The 16,880-nt window shown below is 44.3% G+C and overlaps 1 protein-coding gene across 1 annotated transcript in view; it reads left to right on the forward strand.

Annotated features, from left to right (window-relative positions):
- KIAA1549L (KIAA1549 like) overlaps positions 1-16,880 on the forward strand; it is a 284,536-nt gene that overhangs the window by 134,758 nt on the left and 132,898 nt on the right. The window contains exon 2 of the mRNA XM_073808743.1: positions 14,067-16,598. Within this exon, the coding sequence (XP_073664844.1) occupies positions 14,067-16,598 (2,532 nt within the window). The remainder of the gene's footprint in view (positions 1-14,066; positions 16,599-16,880) is intronic.

Genomic DNA, 16,880 nt, shown 5'->3' on the forward strand with positions numbered 1-16,880 from the left:
GCATGGGACCAGGATTTATTGGAACAGATGTTGGGACCTGGTTGTCTTTCCTTTTTCTCAGGTTTAAGAATGTCAGGTTGTCTGGATGTCCATGGGATTATTTTCTTATCAATCTAAAAAAAAATCGTGTGAGATACAAGATGAATGAGAAGGACTCTGCCTATCATGAACAGCAATGCAAATGGTACAGAGTTGAGGTTGCACACATTGAGTCCAGAGTTGGGCCTAGGGTCATACTATTTGGTCTTTAAAAGCAGTGGAAAGTTTTACATTCCCCTTTTGTGTGTATGGATGTTTTGTGCATGCACTTGTGTGTGTGTTTGTGTTGACTGTCACAAACCTTATAAAATTTTTATTATTTATTAATTGATAATTTATGCATTGCATAATTTATTATTATATACACATACATAATTTTTATATAACTGCACAAATGTATCTTGGAGTGTACATAGATTTCTGTTTTTCACTGCTGTCTTTTCCCACCCCCTACATACACAACATTTTTGCTTGGCTGCCTTGTATTCACTTACATATTTTGATCATTGCTTATTTGTTTAATATATCCATACTGGATTTGGGTGTTAAAGCAGTACTGGTTTCATAAAACAAATTGGGGACATTTTCACATATTTCAAAGGCCTGAATTAGTTTAAGAACATTAGAATTACCTATTTTTTTTTAAGTTAGATAGCTCTCAGCTGAATATATCTCATTCTGGTGCCTTTTTTAGTAGCGGCTCTTCTTTTTGTATATTAATTTGTTTAGGATTTTCATATCTGGTTTAATTTTGGTTATCAAAAATTTTCTCATGTAATAAGTAAATAAATATTAATAAATACATTAAGTTTAAAATTTGAGATACATATGTGAGAAGCTCTTGTTCTGTCTCTGTTTTCTTCTCTCAGAGTCTCAGCGATAGTTGTAGTTAGATTTGTAAAGAATCTTATTGGGAAAGTGTTCACTTGGCAACTATGCTGAATAAATCATCTTCAAAACCACATTCTTGACTGTGGAAATAAGCAGTCTTCAGGGGAGAAATCTAATGCAGAAGCTCTGTGAGCTCTTACTAATGCCTAAGAAAGCCAGACGGATTATTCAGGTACTTATTGGAGAATTACGGCTGGGGAAAAGGGATTCATTGTAAGGAGAGAGAACTATTCCTGAGAAGATAGAAGAAGTTTACCCTCAAAAGTGGGAGTATAAGAATTTATTTTCATCAAAGTTTAGAAAAAAGATATGCCTCTGAAACCGCTCAGTGGGATTTTGTGCCCCTTGATGATAATCATAACATTTTTTTAAACATCTTTATTGGAGTATAATTGCTTTACAATGGTGTGTTAGTATCTGCTTTATAACAAGGGGCAGGACAGGAATAAAGACGCAGACATAGAGAATGGACTTGAGGACACAGGGAGGGCGAAGGGTAAGCTGGGATGAAGTGAGAGAGTGGCATGGACATATATACACTACCAAATGTAAAACAAGTAACTTTTTTTTTTTTTTTTTTTTTTGCGGTACGCGGGCCTCTCACTGTTGTGGCCTCTTCCGTTGCCGAGCACAGGCTCCGGATGCGCGGGCTCAGCAGCCATGGCTCACGGGCCCAGCCGCTCTGTGGCATGTGGGATCTTCCCAGACCGGGGCACGAACCCGTGTCCCCTGCATCAGCAGGCGGACTCTCAACCACTGCGCCACCAGGGAAGCCCCAAGTAACACTTTGACTGCTAACCACATACCAGGTTATGTTTCAAATACCCTACATGGATTAATGCATTTATGCCTCAAAACAGCCTGTGAGACAGCAATTCCTACCATCCTCATCTTAGAAAGGAGGAAACAGGCATAGAGAGATACTAACTTGCCTAAATTTACACAGCTGGAACAAGGCCATCAGCTGCTCTGTCCCCAGGTCCCACACCCTAAACCGTGGCCTTTGCCCACCTTCCCAGTGAGATCACAGTTGTTTTTTTTTAATTTTTAAAAATTTTATTATTATTTTTGGCTGCGTTGGGTATTTGTTGCTGCACGCGGGCTTTCTCTAGTTGTGGTGAGCGGGGGCTACTCTTCATTGCCGTGCGCGGGCTTCTCATTGTGGTGGCTTCACTTGTTGCAGATGGAGCACGGGCTTCAGTAGTTGTGGCTCACGGGCTCTAGAGCGCAGAATCAGTAGTTGTGGTGCACGGGCTTAGTTGCTCCATGGCATGTGGGATCTGCCCAGACCAGGGATCGAACCTGTGTCCCCTGCATTGGCAGGCAGATTCTTATCCACTGCGCCACGAGGGAAGCCCTACAGTTTATCAATCTTTGTAAAACAGCGACAATCAGATAAAGCATTCAATATGTATTTGTGGAATAAATGTTAAGTGATTGAGCAAATAAGGGAGATAACTGGCTGTAATACTAAGCAGAAGGGAAGTACTCTAATAGAGCTAAAAATAAAGAGTTGTGGGAACAGTGCCATCTTAATTATGGGACTATCACTTAGGAGTGGTTTACATTTAAACCTTTCAACGTGGGGGAAGACTAGTAATATGTTGTCTTTTTGCTCAACTCTCTAAGCTCCTGTTACTGCTTTTCTCTAGGTCCAGAATTTCTTAGATCTCCAGTATCTTGCTTAATGGATTTAAATGGTCTCAACTCCCCTTAAGGCCATCAGAATGAAATAGTAAAAATTAATACGCAATTTGGAAAGGTTTGCCAATAGGATTGCCCTAGTTGTGAAGGTCAGTTACTGGTGGTTAATTGTCTTCTGTCATTGAGTTAGGCCATCATGAAGTTTTAAATTTATAAATGACCCTGTCCGAAAGATCAGAAGGATGCCAGGGCATAGGGGGAGGAGAGAAACTCCAAGTCCTATTGGTTTATTTCTCTTGATGCAGATGATCTTCGGAGTGTATGGTGTCCTAGTCCATAAGAGGAGGTCATTGTATCTGTCCCATCTGCCACATATGGATTTTGATGACAGAATTGGAAGGAGATGAGGCCATTATTTATAATACTGAAAATTTATAAGCAACCTGTATCCTAACAGTTAGGGGATGGTTAAACAAATTACGATACCACATCTTAGTGGAAATAATATACAGCCTTATCCAATATGGAAAAATGCCTTAATATAATGTTAAAAGACAAGAAGTAGGTGCAAATTTGTATGTGCAGTGTGATCACCAGTCTGAAAATCAAGCTAACCCAAACTTTCCCAAGAATGAAGTCCGGAAGTACAAGTCGCCACAGTATGAATCCTAGTTTTCTTGGTGTAGCTGGACATGCACATGGAGGGGGCCGAGGGCAGCACGGGGTTATTTTTCTTTTCTTTCTACTTTTCCATCTTTTCTGAATTTTCTGTAATGATCACATATGCCAAGGTTTTAAAAAACTGAAAATGAAATTTATTACTGTTATAAAGGGGGAAGATCAATTTTATTTTTAAACCTGTTTCACAAAGGATTTGAAAGCAATAAACTTTTTTTAAAGAAGAAAACAGGGGCTTCCCTGGTGGTGCAGGGGTTAGGAATCCGCCTGCCAGTGCAGGGGACACGGGTTCGTGCCCCGGTCTGGGAAGATCCCACATGCCACGGAGCGGCTAGGCCTGTGAGCCACAACTACTGAGCCTGCGCGTCTGGAGCACGTACTCTGCAACAAGAGAAGCCGCGACAGTGAGAGGCCTGCACACCGCGATGAAGAGTGGCTCCCGCTCGCCGCAACTGGAGAAAGCCCTCGCACAGAAACGAAGACCCAACACGGCCAAAAATAAATATAAAATAAATAAATAAAGTTTAAAAATTGTAATATGTTAAAAAGAAAACAGCTGTGAAGGAGCTTTGAAAGTTAAAATGCTTCTGTCGAAGCAGTAAACAGAACCTGTTTGCTGGCATCACTTCAAGGAATGGCAATTTGATTCTATTAACTGGTGCATTTCATTTTAAAAAGCCCCAGGAGAAATCATCTTAGGCAAAAACATCCCAGGCGCCAAACTTCAGGACTGTGGGGTCTGGGGTGTGGGGTGGATGCTTCAGCATAGCAGTGATGCTTAATCCATCTCTTCTGACCTTCTGGGAATCGAAGCCTGACAGGTCTTGGTGATTTAGAGCTGTGTTCCAGTAATGTTTACCAAAGCAGCACCAAGGAGAGAGACTCATCATCAAACTCAGGAGAGGAGGGCAGCTACCATGTGGGCTGGAGGATGGAGCCCACCCCAGACCTGGAGATGGAGCAAGACCTACTCCTCATGTGGAACAGAGAGCCTTGGATCTGAGGTCAAAGGGGTTGAGTCATACTTGGCTATAGGGTAACTCTCAGAGTGACCTTGGCCAAGCCAGCACTTGACCTCCCTGAACCCTGGTTTCTTCACCTGTAAAATGGGGATAATAACCTTTATCTTCTACCTCACAGGAACTGTAAGGAACAAGGTGGGTTGAGGGTATGACAATACTGTGCAAACTGGAACGGGTTCCACAGATGTGTGGGATTGTGGCAGTGCATGATCTGCAGGCATTTTTAAGTTCTGACTGGTATCCAGATCCTCTGAGGAGGCTTCTGAGTACTTCCATGTCTACTCTGGGCTCAACAGGTAATAAAATAACAGTAACAATACTAGCTAGCAGTATAGGAGCACTAGTACCAGGCAGTGTTCTAAGGACTTGACATGTATCACCTCATTTTAATCCTTAAAACAATTTCGTGGTACTGTGGGTACCATGAAGTAGGGACTGTAATTGTCTCCTGAGGAAACTGAGGCACAGAGAGGTTAAGTAACTCGTCCAAGATCACACAGCAAATAGAGGAGTGAGTGGGATTTGAATCCAGGCAGTCTGACTATGGGACCTGGTAGAAAGCCTCAGCTATTTTTCTCTGACATACAAGGAAGAAGAGTTTGGGATATTTATTAATTGGTTGCCTTAGTTTCCTACATTTAAGCGTTGTTGGGGATCAGGTTTGCTTTCCTTTAAGTGCTGCAGGGAGCAAACCTGCTGGTGAGCGGGGAGCGGGACAAAGTGGATGGTTTCTCGACCTTGGTTGAAAACGCAGCCATGCCTCATCAGGCATTAGGCCGGCTGTGGAAGGCTGTCTTCCCCTCCATGTCGCCAGCAGTCAAAGAAAGGAGCAGCGCTGATTGGGAAAGGACTGTGGCGGGGTTACAAGAATGGTTTTGAGGAAACCAGCAAGCACCCCAGGGAGGGCAGCATAGAGGCCCTGTGAACCTGAATGAGAATGCTCCTTAAGTTGCAGACTCTGAGGGCTTTGGAAAAGAGGGTCTCTGAAAACAGCCATGGCCAGGGGACTGACACAGCCCTGGGGACTGAGGAAAGAGGCTCAGGTGAGAAGCTGCATCAGCAGAGGAGTCTGCTGTACCTGGGGGCTTCTGTGAGGTTAAAGTGTGCCCGGTGCAGGCAGCAGCATCGCAGCCCAGCTCTGCGTCTTATGTACAGGTACTGAGGATGATAAACGAGGAGCAGCGCCAGGGGCCTCAGGAAGACAGAGGCCTGAACAATCCATCATTACGCATCTCCGTGTTCCCACGTGGATCTCTGAGGTCTGGGGAGACTAGGGAGGTAGTTCTCACCATTTTGACATTAGTCAGTGACAGACTCTGCCTCCAAACCTGGCCAAGCACTTTCTTAACTTTTGATGTTTCATTATGTTAATGATCTGTTTCTGGACTCTTTTCGTTGAAGGCTAAGTTTAGCTGCCCTGGGACTCTGCAAACTTGCTGAGCAACAGAAGCACTTGATGCTTAACCTGTGCGTGCAAGCTTGTGCACTTTATTATTAAGTCTGATGTTTGGACAGGAGTGACTTATCACTTTCCTGAAGCTCTGAGAGTTATGGTTTTATTTAAACCTGACTCAGATAAGCTTGGTTTAAAATGCGTGTGTGTCGGTTGTCTGCTGAGCAGCATTTGTGTGACCACCCATCCTTGTTGCCTGAAGAAGGGAAGAGCTGACTCAAGTTAACTTTTCTTTTCATTATTTTGAGCGTCTTCATCTTGCTTTGCTTTCACTCATTTGCAACATAAGTTGATCTTTGCTCCTTGTCTTTCTTCATCCAGAGCCTCCTTAAATCTCTACCATCTAAACGACTTCCCTTTACAGTTCTTTAGATTACCAGTCCCTTTGTGGGAAACACTGTCCAAACAGAAGGTAATTGTTGGCTTGTCCGTGGAATAGATGATGTTTGTAAATGTTCAGAAAGGGTAGACAGCCTGGGGCTTGTGCGGAAAAACACCACTGTCTTTCATCTCCCTCTGTAATGTGTGGGACTTATCTTTGCTTTCTGTACATGTTTTGAAGACTGTTACCATATTTTCAGCAAAGAATAATCCATTTATTCTAAATAGAAGAAAGTTATGGGGGAGTGGAGATTGGAGAGTCAGCGGGAGTTCATTGAGAAAAATAAGAATTCAGTAATTTGATTAGAATGGTGTGGCTTTTTTTCCCCCTGAAAAATGGGATTTAAACAGAAGAGTACATACACCCTGTTTCATGGCAACATTCCAACGTGTCTGGCGCTTTTTGCTGCTGTGGTTTTGTTTCTGCTCTTGCACAGCCCTGTGTTCTCTTCAAATAACTTCCTCCGAGTCCCAGGTACTGTGTTAGAACTTTTACTTCACAGCTGTTCTCTGTGATAGTCCAAACAAACATATTAATTTGTGCTCCTTTTCTGCTGACTTGAGTACACCTTCTCGCCATCCTTCATGCTGCACTTCAGCCACGGTACCTCGTGCTCCGTCTCTGCCTCCTTCATTCCCTCGGCACCATATACCCTTCCACAGCGTGTTACTGCCTACTTATATCAGCTTTCAACTGTTGTGTAGTCAACTGCCACAAACTGTACAGCTTAAAACAGCACACATTTATGATCTCACAGTTTCCATGGGTCAAGAGGTTGAGGATAGCTTGTCTGGGTCCTTCGTATAGGGTCTAATAAAGCTGCCGTCATGGTGTCAGCTGGGCTGTGTTCTCATCCAGAGGCTTGGCTGGGGAAGAATCCACTTCCAAGTTCACCCAGGTTGTTGGCAGAATTCATTCCCTTGTGGCCGCCAGATTGAAGGCCCTGGCTTTTTGCTGACTGTCAGCCGGAGGCCACCCTCAGCTCTGAGCCGCCACTTGTAGTCCTTAGAGACCACGTGCAGTTCTAGAGGCCACCGACAGCTCTTTGCCACACGGGCTTTCTCAATATGGCCTCTTAATTCATCAAGCCATCAAGAAGAGCGAGTCTGCTAGCAAGGTAGAGCCTTATATAAGATAAGATCATGAGGGTGACAGTCTGTCACCTTTGCCATAGTCTCTTGGTTAGAAACATGTCACAGGTTCTGCTCTTACTCCAGGAGGGCGGTCACACAAAGGCATGACCACCAAGAGACAGGGATCATGGGGCTGCCTTAGTCTGTCCAACATACCACCTCTACCAAGCTTCTACTTCACTTCCTTCGAGTGTGTTTTAAGCCCTCTGTAATTTGGTTTTGTCCTACTTCTTGTAATTTACTTTCCCTTCTTAATCTATACCATCTACCTTTCATTTCTCCTCAAAATTTTTCTTCCCTTCTTCTTTCTGTGATGCATCTTTAATTAATACAAAAATACTTAAAATTTTTATTATTTATTTATTTTTGGCTGCTTGGGTCTTCGTTGCTGCGTGCGGGCTTTCTCTAGTTGTGGCAAGCGGGGGCTACTCTTCGTTGCGGTGCGCGGGCTTCCCATTGCGGTGACTTCTCTCATTGGGGAGCATGGGCTCTAGGTGCGCGGGCTTCAGTAGTTGTGGTGCGCAAGCTCAGTAGTTGTGGCACATGGGTTAGTTGCTCCGCGGCATGTGGGAACTTCCGGGACCAGGGCTCGAACCTGTGTCTCCCGCATTGGCAAGTGGCTTCTTAACCACTGTGCCACCAGGGAAGTCCAGTACAGAAATATTTTTATTAGCAGAGACAAAGTTCTAAAGTCTTATGTGTAAAGCAGAAGTATTTTTCATTGAAATGAAGGCTTCTTAACTGTCTTTTTGGCTTCTGAATCCTTTTGAGAATCTAATCAAGGGTATAGAGACTCACTCCCAGAAGTGAGGGACACAACCCTGTACTGTTTCAGTTATTATTTCTGCACAACATACCACCCCTAGCTAAGTGTTGTAAAACAACAACCATTTTGCTGTGCTCATGGTTTCAGGAATTTAGACAGAGCACAGAGGGGATGGCTTGTCTCTGCTTCTTGATGTCTGGGGGCTCCATAGGGAAGACTCAGACAACCACAGTGATTCAGGTGGTTGGGGGCTAGAATTATCTGGAGGCTTTTTCATTCACCTGTTTGTGCCTGGGCTGGGATGCCTGGGAAACTTGGCTCATCTGGGACTATTGACTGGAGTACTTGCACGTGATCTCTCCACATGGCTTGGGCTGCTCACAGAGCAGTGTCTGGGTTCCAGGAGGAACAATGAGGGAGGGGTATGGAGGAGCATTCCAAAAACCAAGCAAAAACTGCTTTTTATGATGGTAGCCTCAGAAGTCACATGGCATTATTTCTGCCACACTAATTGATTTAACAGTCTCAAGTCCACCCGAAGGATGGGGACCTAGACGCCCACCTCTCAACGAGAGGCATATTGGAGAATTTGCAGTCATTAAAAAAAAAGAAAAACCCACCACATACACAAACACACACATTTTTTTTTGATTTTTAATTCAAGTTTTTATCAAACACCAATACTTCATAGACATGCAGGGCATGACCGTACTATATTTCCATATTTTCCACAAAAGTGTGAGGGATCACATGTTGCCCACGTTTTCCTTTTTGCCTCCCATTAGTGAATCTTTTTTTTTTTAACATCTTTATTGGAGTATAATTGCTTTACAATGTTGTGTTAGTTGCTGCTGTATAACAAAGTGAATCAGTTACATGTATACATATATCCCCATACCTCCTCCCTCTTGTGTCTCCCTCCCACCCTCCCTATCCCACCCCTTTAGGTGGATGCAAAGCACCAAGCTGATCTCCCTGTGCTATGTGGCTGCTGCCCACTAGCTATCTATTTTACATTTGGTAGTGTATGTATGTCCGTGCCAGTCTCTCACTTCGTCCCTGCTTACCCTTCCCTCCCCATGTCCTCAAGTCCATTCTCTACGTCTGGGTCTTTATTCCTGTCCTAGGTTCTTTAGAACCTTTTTTTTTTTTTTTTTTTAGATTCCATGTATATGTGTTAGCATATGGTATTTGTTTTTCTCTTTCTGACTTACTTCACTCCGTATGACAGACTCTAGGTCCGTCCACCTCACTGAAAATAGCTCATTTTCGTTTCTTTTTAGGGCTGAGTAATATTCCATTGTATATATGTGCCACATCTTCTTTATCCATTCATCTGTCAGTGGACACTTAGGTGGCTTCCATGTCCTGGCTATTGTAAATAGAGTCGCAATGAACATTATAAACACACACATATTTAAAGGAATATATTATCTTGAACTCTGAGAACTGAAAGGGACCGAGAAGGATTATCCATTTCAATCTCCCACCCACGGCTCAGCTCCTCTTTACAACTTCCTGTCATCACATACCTGGACCACAGCAGGTGTTTCCTTACTAGTCTTCTGTTGTCCACTCTTGCCCATTACAGTCTGTTCTTCACTCTGTAGCCAGAATGATTGTTCTGAAACACAGATTTGCTCCTGTACATCACCCACCCTCAACTCCATTCCCTCCCACTCCTCTTTGAACTAAAATCTGTGACACTCCAATGGTCCAGTCATCAACTACCTCTTCAGCCTTATGTCATGGCCACTCATGTTCTACTTGATCTTGCTATGGTTACTTTTTTAGTTCTTTGTACTACTTATGCTTCTTCCTGCCACAGGGCCTTTGCATATGCTCTCCTCTCTGCATGGAATGTTTTCCCCTACCCTCTTGGCTTGATTAATTTCTCCTTATTCTTTGGCTCTCAACTTGATAGTAACTTTCTCAGTGATGTGCTTTCTGACCTCCCTGGTCAGGTCACATCCTCTTATTGTATGCTCTTAAGGACGATGCATCTTTCATCTGTAACATGTATCATTTTCACATTTGTGAGAATGTCTGATTTAAGTCCACATCTCCCATAAAACTGTGAGGTCCATGAAGCCAGAGACCATGTATGTTTTTTGTTATTTATTCTTTATGTATTTATTCTTACATACAGATGTTATAAATATTATTTCCTAAGTATGCAATAGTTTTTTATTTTAGGAGTGAAAAAAATTTAATGCAGCCTAAGAATTTATACTTTCCTTGCTAGCCTACATTCCTATTGTAGCTTATAATGAGCTCCAGTCAAACCTACCTATAGTTAACGTAAGCTATCCTTAAAGGGAAGCTCCCCCATTCTGTTCTTGTCTGGGTAATATGTGGATTAAGGGTAAGCCTTTATACTTAATCCTAATTTATGTCTTCCTTCAACAATAATTTCAGTCAGTTGACATGTCTTTGAAGCGTGTTTCTCTGGAATTCTTCATATCAATTATTCTTTTGAATTTGCTATCATTTGCTAATTCAGTGAACATGCTTTCTTCCTTAGCTTTATGTATATCGGTGGGGTTATTTTGTCACCAAGTTCTGAGGTCAAATATGTTTGAGAAATATCCTAAACATATTTCAGAAGTTAAATATACTTGATCAATTTTGGCCAAAGTTTAATTAAACCATCCAACATCAATTCATGGAGTTTTTACTGCATCCCAGGCACTATGTTTTCTTGATTATGGGACTTCTCAGCCTTTATTTAAATGTTGATATACATGGGAGTATGCCCATTTAAGTTCCAAATCCACTCTGATACCAATTTCTGAATAGGTTAGGGTAAGTTAGGTTATGCTTCAGTAGCAAACAACCCCCAAATTGCAGTGATTTAAAAGAGCAAAAGCTTATTTTTTCCTCATGCTACCTGGACACACTTTTACAGCAGAGGGCTTTTGCTTATTTCAGTCCCTAAGGGACTCAGGCTGGTGGACCAACCTACAAACATTTTGAAGATTACTAGGTTCCTCCTCATCCTTCTTCATAACAGCTTACTGAGATATAATATTGCTAGGGTTTTTGTTTTTTTATGTCTTCAGAGGAAGCAAGTTCTGGAGAGTCTTGCTCCAGCATTGATTATGAATGTTCTAGACCAGAAGTGACACTTGTCACTTCTGCTCACAACTCATTGACCAGAACTAGTCACATGGCCCCACCCAACCATAGAGGTATCCAGAAGGTGCAGTCCTATTATATGCTCTGAAGGTGGAGAACCAGAAATATATGGTGAATAACATTAGTGACTGTTAGGTGTGAGTGTAGTGTACAACACTTCTCAAAATTGTTAGCTTGTTGAAACTTTTCCTCATGAGGCATCTTGGGACACTGTGTTTTGTAAGGGATAGCTTGGGAAACACTGGATTCTAGTCTAGAAACAACAAGGTTTAGCAGAGGCAAGTCCACTAGAGACTATTTCTTTACTTCAGCCTCCTTTGGCTGTGCCCATTCAGTCAATTACAATCCCCCTTGTATTAATCATCCAACACCCACTTCCCCTTCCTGTTTGTAAGATTTTTATGAAAGAGTTTGTAAAAACTATTTCTGAAAGCAAAAACTGCTTTGCCTGTCACATCCTTTTTGACTTAGAAGGGTACTTACTTGAAAACAGTTTAATTTGGTATGACTCTTGAATCCATGAGTTGAACCCATGGTTGACTCTATTTCCATGAGAGTCCAAAAGAAGAAATTCTACATAGATTCCATCTGACATGCCAGTAATAAAAATGGATTCTAAAGTGTTCACGGAAAATGCCAAAATGCACAAACTACATTAGATGGATGTTATATTCACTCGTGTAAGTACCGCCTATATACATAACCAGACAAGACTGCATGACAAGTGTGAAGCTGAGTCTATCTAGGAGATAAGCATCGTGAACAAGAAGGACTGAGGCATGACAGTAGTATCAGCCTTCCATATAAAATTGCAATCAAGGGAGCATGGATACTTGCTTAGGCTGAGTTTGGTAACAGAAACACAATTTTCATTGCAAACCATGAGGCAGCTCCCAGGGAGTGCAGATATTTTAATGAAAGGCTGTGTAGACTTTTTTGTCCTATAGCTGTATATACATTTGGCACTTTTCCTGTGAAAGGTGCATTTTTGCTGACAGAGGCAGGAGGAAGCTTTGGGTCCTGCAGGTGAGGGCTGTAGTGATTCTGATTTGGCGACAAGGAGACAAAGAGGCTGAGCCTGGCTTATGAAGATGGCTTGCCCAGGAGAAGGGGTTGGTTCTCACTTGCAAAATTAAATGAACAAGGCCGTCGACTGCCGTAGTATTGGCTTATATCCTGATGTGTTCTAAAAATGACTTACGGCTAATTCCTTGGGTGTCTGTAAATCCCAAGAATGGGAAATTTTTAAAACAAGAAAACAAAGAATCAGAAAGGAAAGTTAATTTTTTCTGTATTAATTCAGAGTAAAAGACATCGTTTGTCCTTGCTTTTTCCATCTTAAAAAATGAAACCGAAAACAATATTTCAGAACATCATCACGGTTAGGCTTTTGTGACTCAAGAGTGTATTTCATATTCTAAGGGCTCAAATACATGAAAGCTTCAGCTTTAGCTGTTGGGTTTTCTGGCGGCGGATACAACGGGGGTGGAGTGAAGGCTAGAACTGGTTTGGGAGAAGCAGTTGGGAAGAAGACGCTGCAATGGGAGTGAGGAAACCTCGCATCTGGACCTGCTTCTGTCCCTGATGGGTTATGTGGCTTCTGGCAATGATGTCTCCACTCTGGACCATAGCGTCCTCTTTTGTGAAACAAATAAACAGAAAACACAGGGACTTAGAGCCTGTAATGACCGCTCACTTGTTTAGTGATTTTTTTTTTTTTAAGCATTTGTTTGGTGCTTTTCTGCTTGGGGAGCCCTTCCTTCCACCTCCTTGATTTCCTCTGTTCCTCCCAGCCAGCCAGTGGGGCAGTTAGAGTGTGCTTGTTGCCCTCACTCCTGCCACAGCAATCCGCAGGTGCACACACAGCCGCGGGTGGCTAGAGGGTGCGTGCGGACCCAGGTCTTCTGACTTCCGCTCTTGGTATGTCTGCTTCTATCAGGTGGTTCTAATGTTTTTTTGGCCAATGACATAGAGAACTCTAGGAGTACCTTTTCTTTGTTATTTTTAATTTAAAATACCATTTAAGGGCACTTAGCCACCTCTGGGGGGTCATCAACACCATCGGGACCACTGTGGAAAGGGGGATCAGAGGATCCTCAAGCAGGATGTCGTTTCTCTTCCCAAGCATGGAATTCCCGGCTTTCTGATCAGTTATTTCCTTGCCTCCTTTCCTGCGGAGCCACCATTTGGCCCCGTCTCCTCGCCTTTCTGCCTGCAGTTTTGCTCATTAGTGCTGACAGTTCTGGTTTCTCTGCAGGTGCTGGGAATGACACCAGGCCTCATGAGAGGTGTCTCTGGTCCTAGATGGGATGTGAATAGTGTTTCTCACAGAAATAGCCTAATTTGAAAGAAATCCCCTTTGCTGTTTGACATGGTGTGAACGATAGCATCAGGAATCCTTTTACATCCAACAAAATAAATATGTCTCCTTGGTGCCATGTTCCCAAACACAGGCAACCTCAGTTATTGTGCTTGAGATGCCCTAGGGTCTGAAATAAAAAAGATTTGCATTCAGATAGACAGTCCTTTCCCTTTGCATTTTGGATTATTGGATGGGATTTATTTTGGTGTCCGTGGCCATGGCAGGGAGCCATGTTCATCTTTGATTTTCCAGGTTGTGAGTTTCACAGTCCAACCCTTGTAGGTGGAACAGAAAAGAGATTTAAAATACACAAGTATCTTCCACATCTTTGCTTAAACGTCACTTCATCAGAGACCAGTTCTCACCAACCCTGCCCTGTAGGTTAGCTGCAGCATCTATGTATTTGTAATTACCTAAGTTATCATTTGAATGTGTTTAATGAGTCTTCTGTGATGCGGTGGAAGCTCTGTGAGGTCCGAGCGGTGCCTGTCTGGCCTACCCTTCTCTCCAGGACCTATGGTGAGCCGATGCCTGACTGCTTGATCCTTTGTTTCACAGGAAGGGACAATCTACAGATCACTGTCACCCCAACCCCGGTGTCATTTCCTCATGGGAAATTGTTACCGATTTCACCAACATGGCCTTTGTCCGAAGTTCAGTCTTCCTCAGCGGTGGACAGAATGAAGCCTGTGCCGGGACGGTCCCCTGACAACACGAGCTGGCCGCAGTCTGCCCAGACGCCTCCACCCAAGACACAGCGCCAAGCTCGGGCCCACAGGGACTTCTCTCCTTCCCCTTACCAAGGCAGTGGACATAGCACCTCCCTCGAGCCTTCCAAGGATTCTACGGAGGCCCTGGTCCAACCAAGACCTCCAGGGGGAAAAGAAGCAGCCGCCGTGTCAGGTTTGCCTCACACCAGCATGCTTCCCACACTGTCCCCTCTCCCACCAGTGGCGTCCTCCCGTGCTGGCCTCCCATCCCGGCCACCGTGGGTAGGGACTCCTTCCATGGCAGAACTACATTCCCTGAGGGCAGACGCTCTCCCCTCATCTTCACCTTCTTCATTGGCTCCTGCCTCACCTCATTCCATCATCTTTTCTAAGCCAGCAGAGCAACCCATCAAAGTGCTTTTATTCCCCCAAACAGCTCCAACTGACTCATCCTCAAGGCAGAGCATAGCTAATCCCCTAAACCCATTTGCTGAGGAAATGAACCACACTCCATCCAGAAATGCGCAGGATTTAATAGGCGTCCCTCGTCTAGGTTTTCCTGGATCCTCAAGCCCAGCAGAGGGTCCTGACTCAGCAGTCTCTCACACACCTGAGTTTCCGAGCTCTGTGGCCGACCTGGCCCATCCGTCTCTCCCTCCCCTAGCTCCCGGAAGTCTTCTTCAGCTTCCAGGTGGAACACCCTCATCATCGGTGTTGGAAGGGGCGCCAAGTCCTGCATCCACCCAGCCAATTGAAGCTGAGGTGGCTGAAAGAGCACGTAATGGGGTGTCTCTGCCAGCCTTTAAGAGCACCGCGACCCATGAGGCTGTGTCTTCAGCTGTCCAGGCTGCAGAATCGGTGGCAGTGGGACTGATCAGCCGAAAGGCAGCCCCTGCTACTGCAAAGGACTCCGCTCACCCCCTGCACTTGTCAGCAGCTCCAGAGAATTCCAGAGGGCCCACCCTTTCAGCAGAACACACATCCTCCCCTTTGGTGCCTTCTCTGCCTCTCACCCCAGCCAGCCGAGGGCAAGAAATCCTTTCTGGGGAGGTTCTCACATCCCCATCAAATGGCGCAGTGGCGGACTTCCCCTCCATGCCTTCTTTCCTCCAGCTGGCAGGGAATCATGCCTTTCCATCCGCCATGCCCCCAGTGCCAACTCCTCAAGAAGCAGGCAATTATGGACCCTCTCCTACTGCAGCTGCAGACCTGCTCCTCTCAAGCACATTTCCTAATCTTCCTTCCACGACTTGGACATTTCCCCTGCAGAAAGAAGGTAGCGGAACAGCTGTTTTAAAGAAAAACAAAAAGGCAAATTTGACAGTTGCTCTCCAGACCGTTTCAAGTAAAGAGAGGCCAAGTCTTCACACTGTAAGTGGAGTCACCTCTGATTTTAGCACTGATCGGGTTTCTTCAGACATTACACCACCAAGAACAAACCTCCTTCCTTCAGAATTATCTCCATCTTCCATCCCCTTCGCACGAGCCACCCAGACTGTTTCCCCATCTCATAGCTCTTCCAACACCAAGCCAGATACTTACACAGTTGTGACGGACCATTCTGAGTTGCCAGTTTCAGCTTCCAAACAGGTGACAGCATTTCCCTCCTCCAGTGAGGTCTATGATTTCTCAACAATGGGAGACATGAAGAAGCCGGCAATCACAGATGTTTTCTGGCATTCTCTTGCAGCAGAAACTGGATCCCGTTCAACAGAACCAATGATATCTGGCTTGCTGCAGCAAACAAATTATGATGTGAACGGGCACACAATTAACTCCACAAGTTGGGAAACTCACTCAGCTTCAACTGCTCCTCCCGGTGGTTTAAATTCTGCTGCCAGTACAATAAAATCTCGGGATTTCAAAGATAATGTTGGGCATTTAGCGACTGCAGAAGGCTTTAGCATTCAGGATCCAGTCTCTGGTACAAGCAGTAACCAGCTCGTCCAACAGTCAGACGTTACCATGGTTGGAAACCATACAGACTTCTTGTCTATAAACACTAACAACTATTCCAGAGACTTTCAAACAGCTGAGGTTGAAGATGACCCATCCATAAGTCAACCTTCTGTGTCTCATCCCCATCTACGGCTGCCTGCCCATCCAACACACTCTCCTGTGCTGACCTCTCCAAGTCTAACTTCCACAGCTAGCTTATGGGAAATGCTTTCAGATGGAACGGATACAAGTTTCCAAATTTCCGGCAACATCTATCCACCTCCAGTGATAAATGCTTCCCCACCGTTCCAGAGTATCCCGAGATATCACTCTACTGCTGAATCTCCTCCTCTATCAACCAGTGCCTTATTCAGGACCCCATCCAAAGCACTGCCGGCTTCTCAGCGCCCCGAGAAGTGGACAGGTGCAGCCACTAATGCAGGTAGTTTGTTTCCTGGTACCCCCTCCCCCAAAATAGGTGTGACTGCTTCTGGGGCCAAAGCATCTTCAAGCTCAACAGAGATACACAGCTTTGCTCAGAAGGAGCAGATATACCTGATTCCAGGATGGTGAATGAGTTAGCAGTCCAGATAGTCAGGCCCCTGATCTTCTGCCGACTTGATTTTTTGGAAAGTATTCAGAATTTAAGTGTCCTTATTTCCAACCATAGCTTTGCTCTAAGTGGCATTCTCATTATGGTTAATCGACTTAACGAACCTAAAGC

Source organism: Tursiops truncatus, chromosome 8 (genome assembly GCF_011762595.2).
Source record: "Tursiops truncatus isolate mTurTru1 chromosome 8, mTurTru1.mat.Y, whole genome shotgun sequence".
Taxonomy (NCBI): domain Eukaryota; kingdom Metazoa; phylum Chordata; class Mammalia; order Artiodactyla; family Delphinidae; genus Tursiops; species Tursiops truncatus.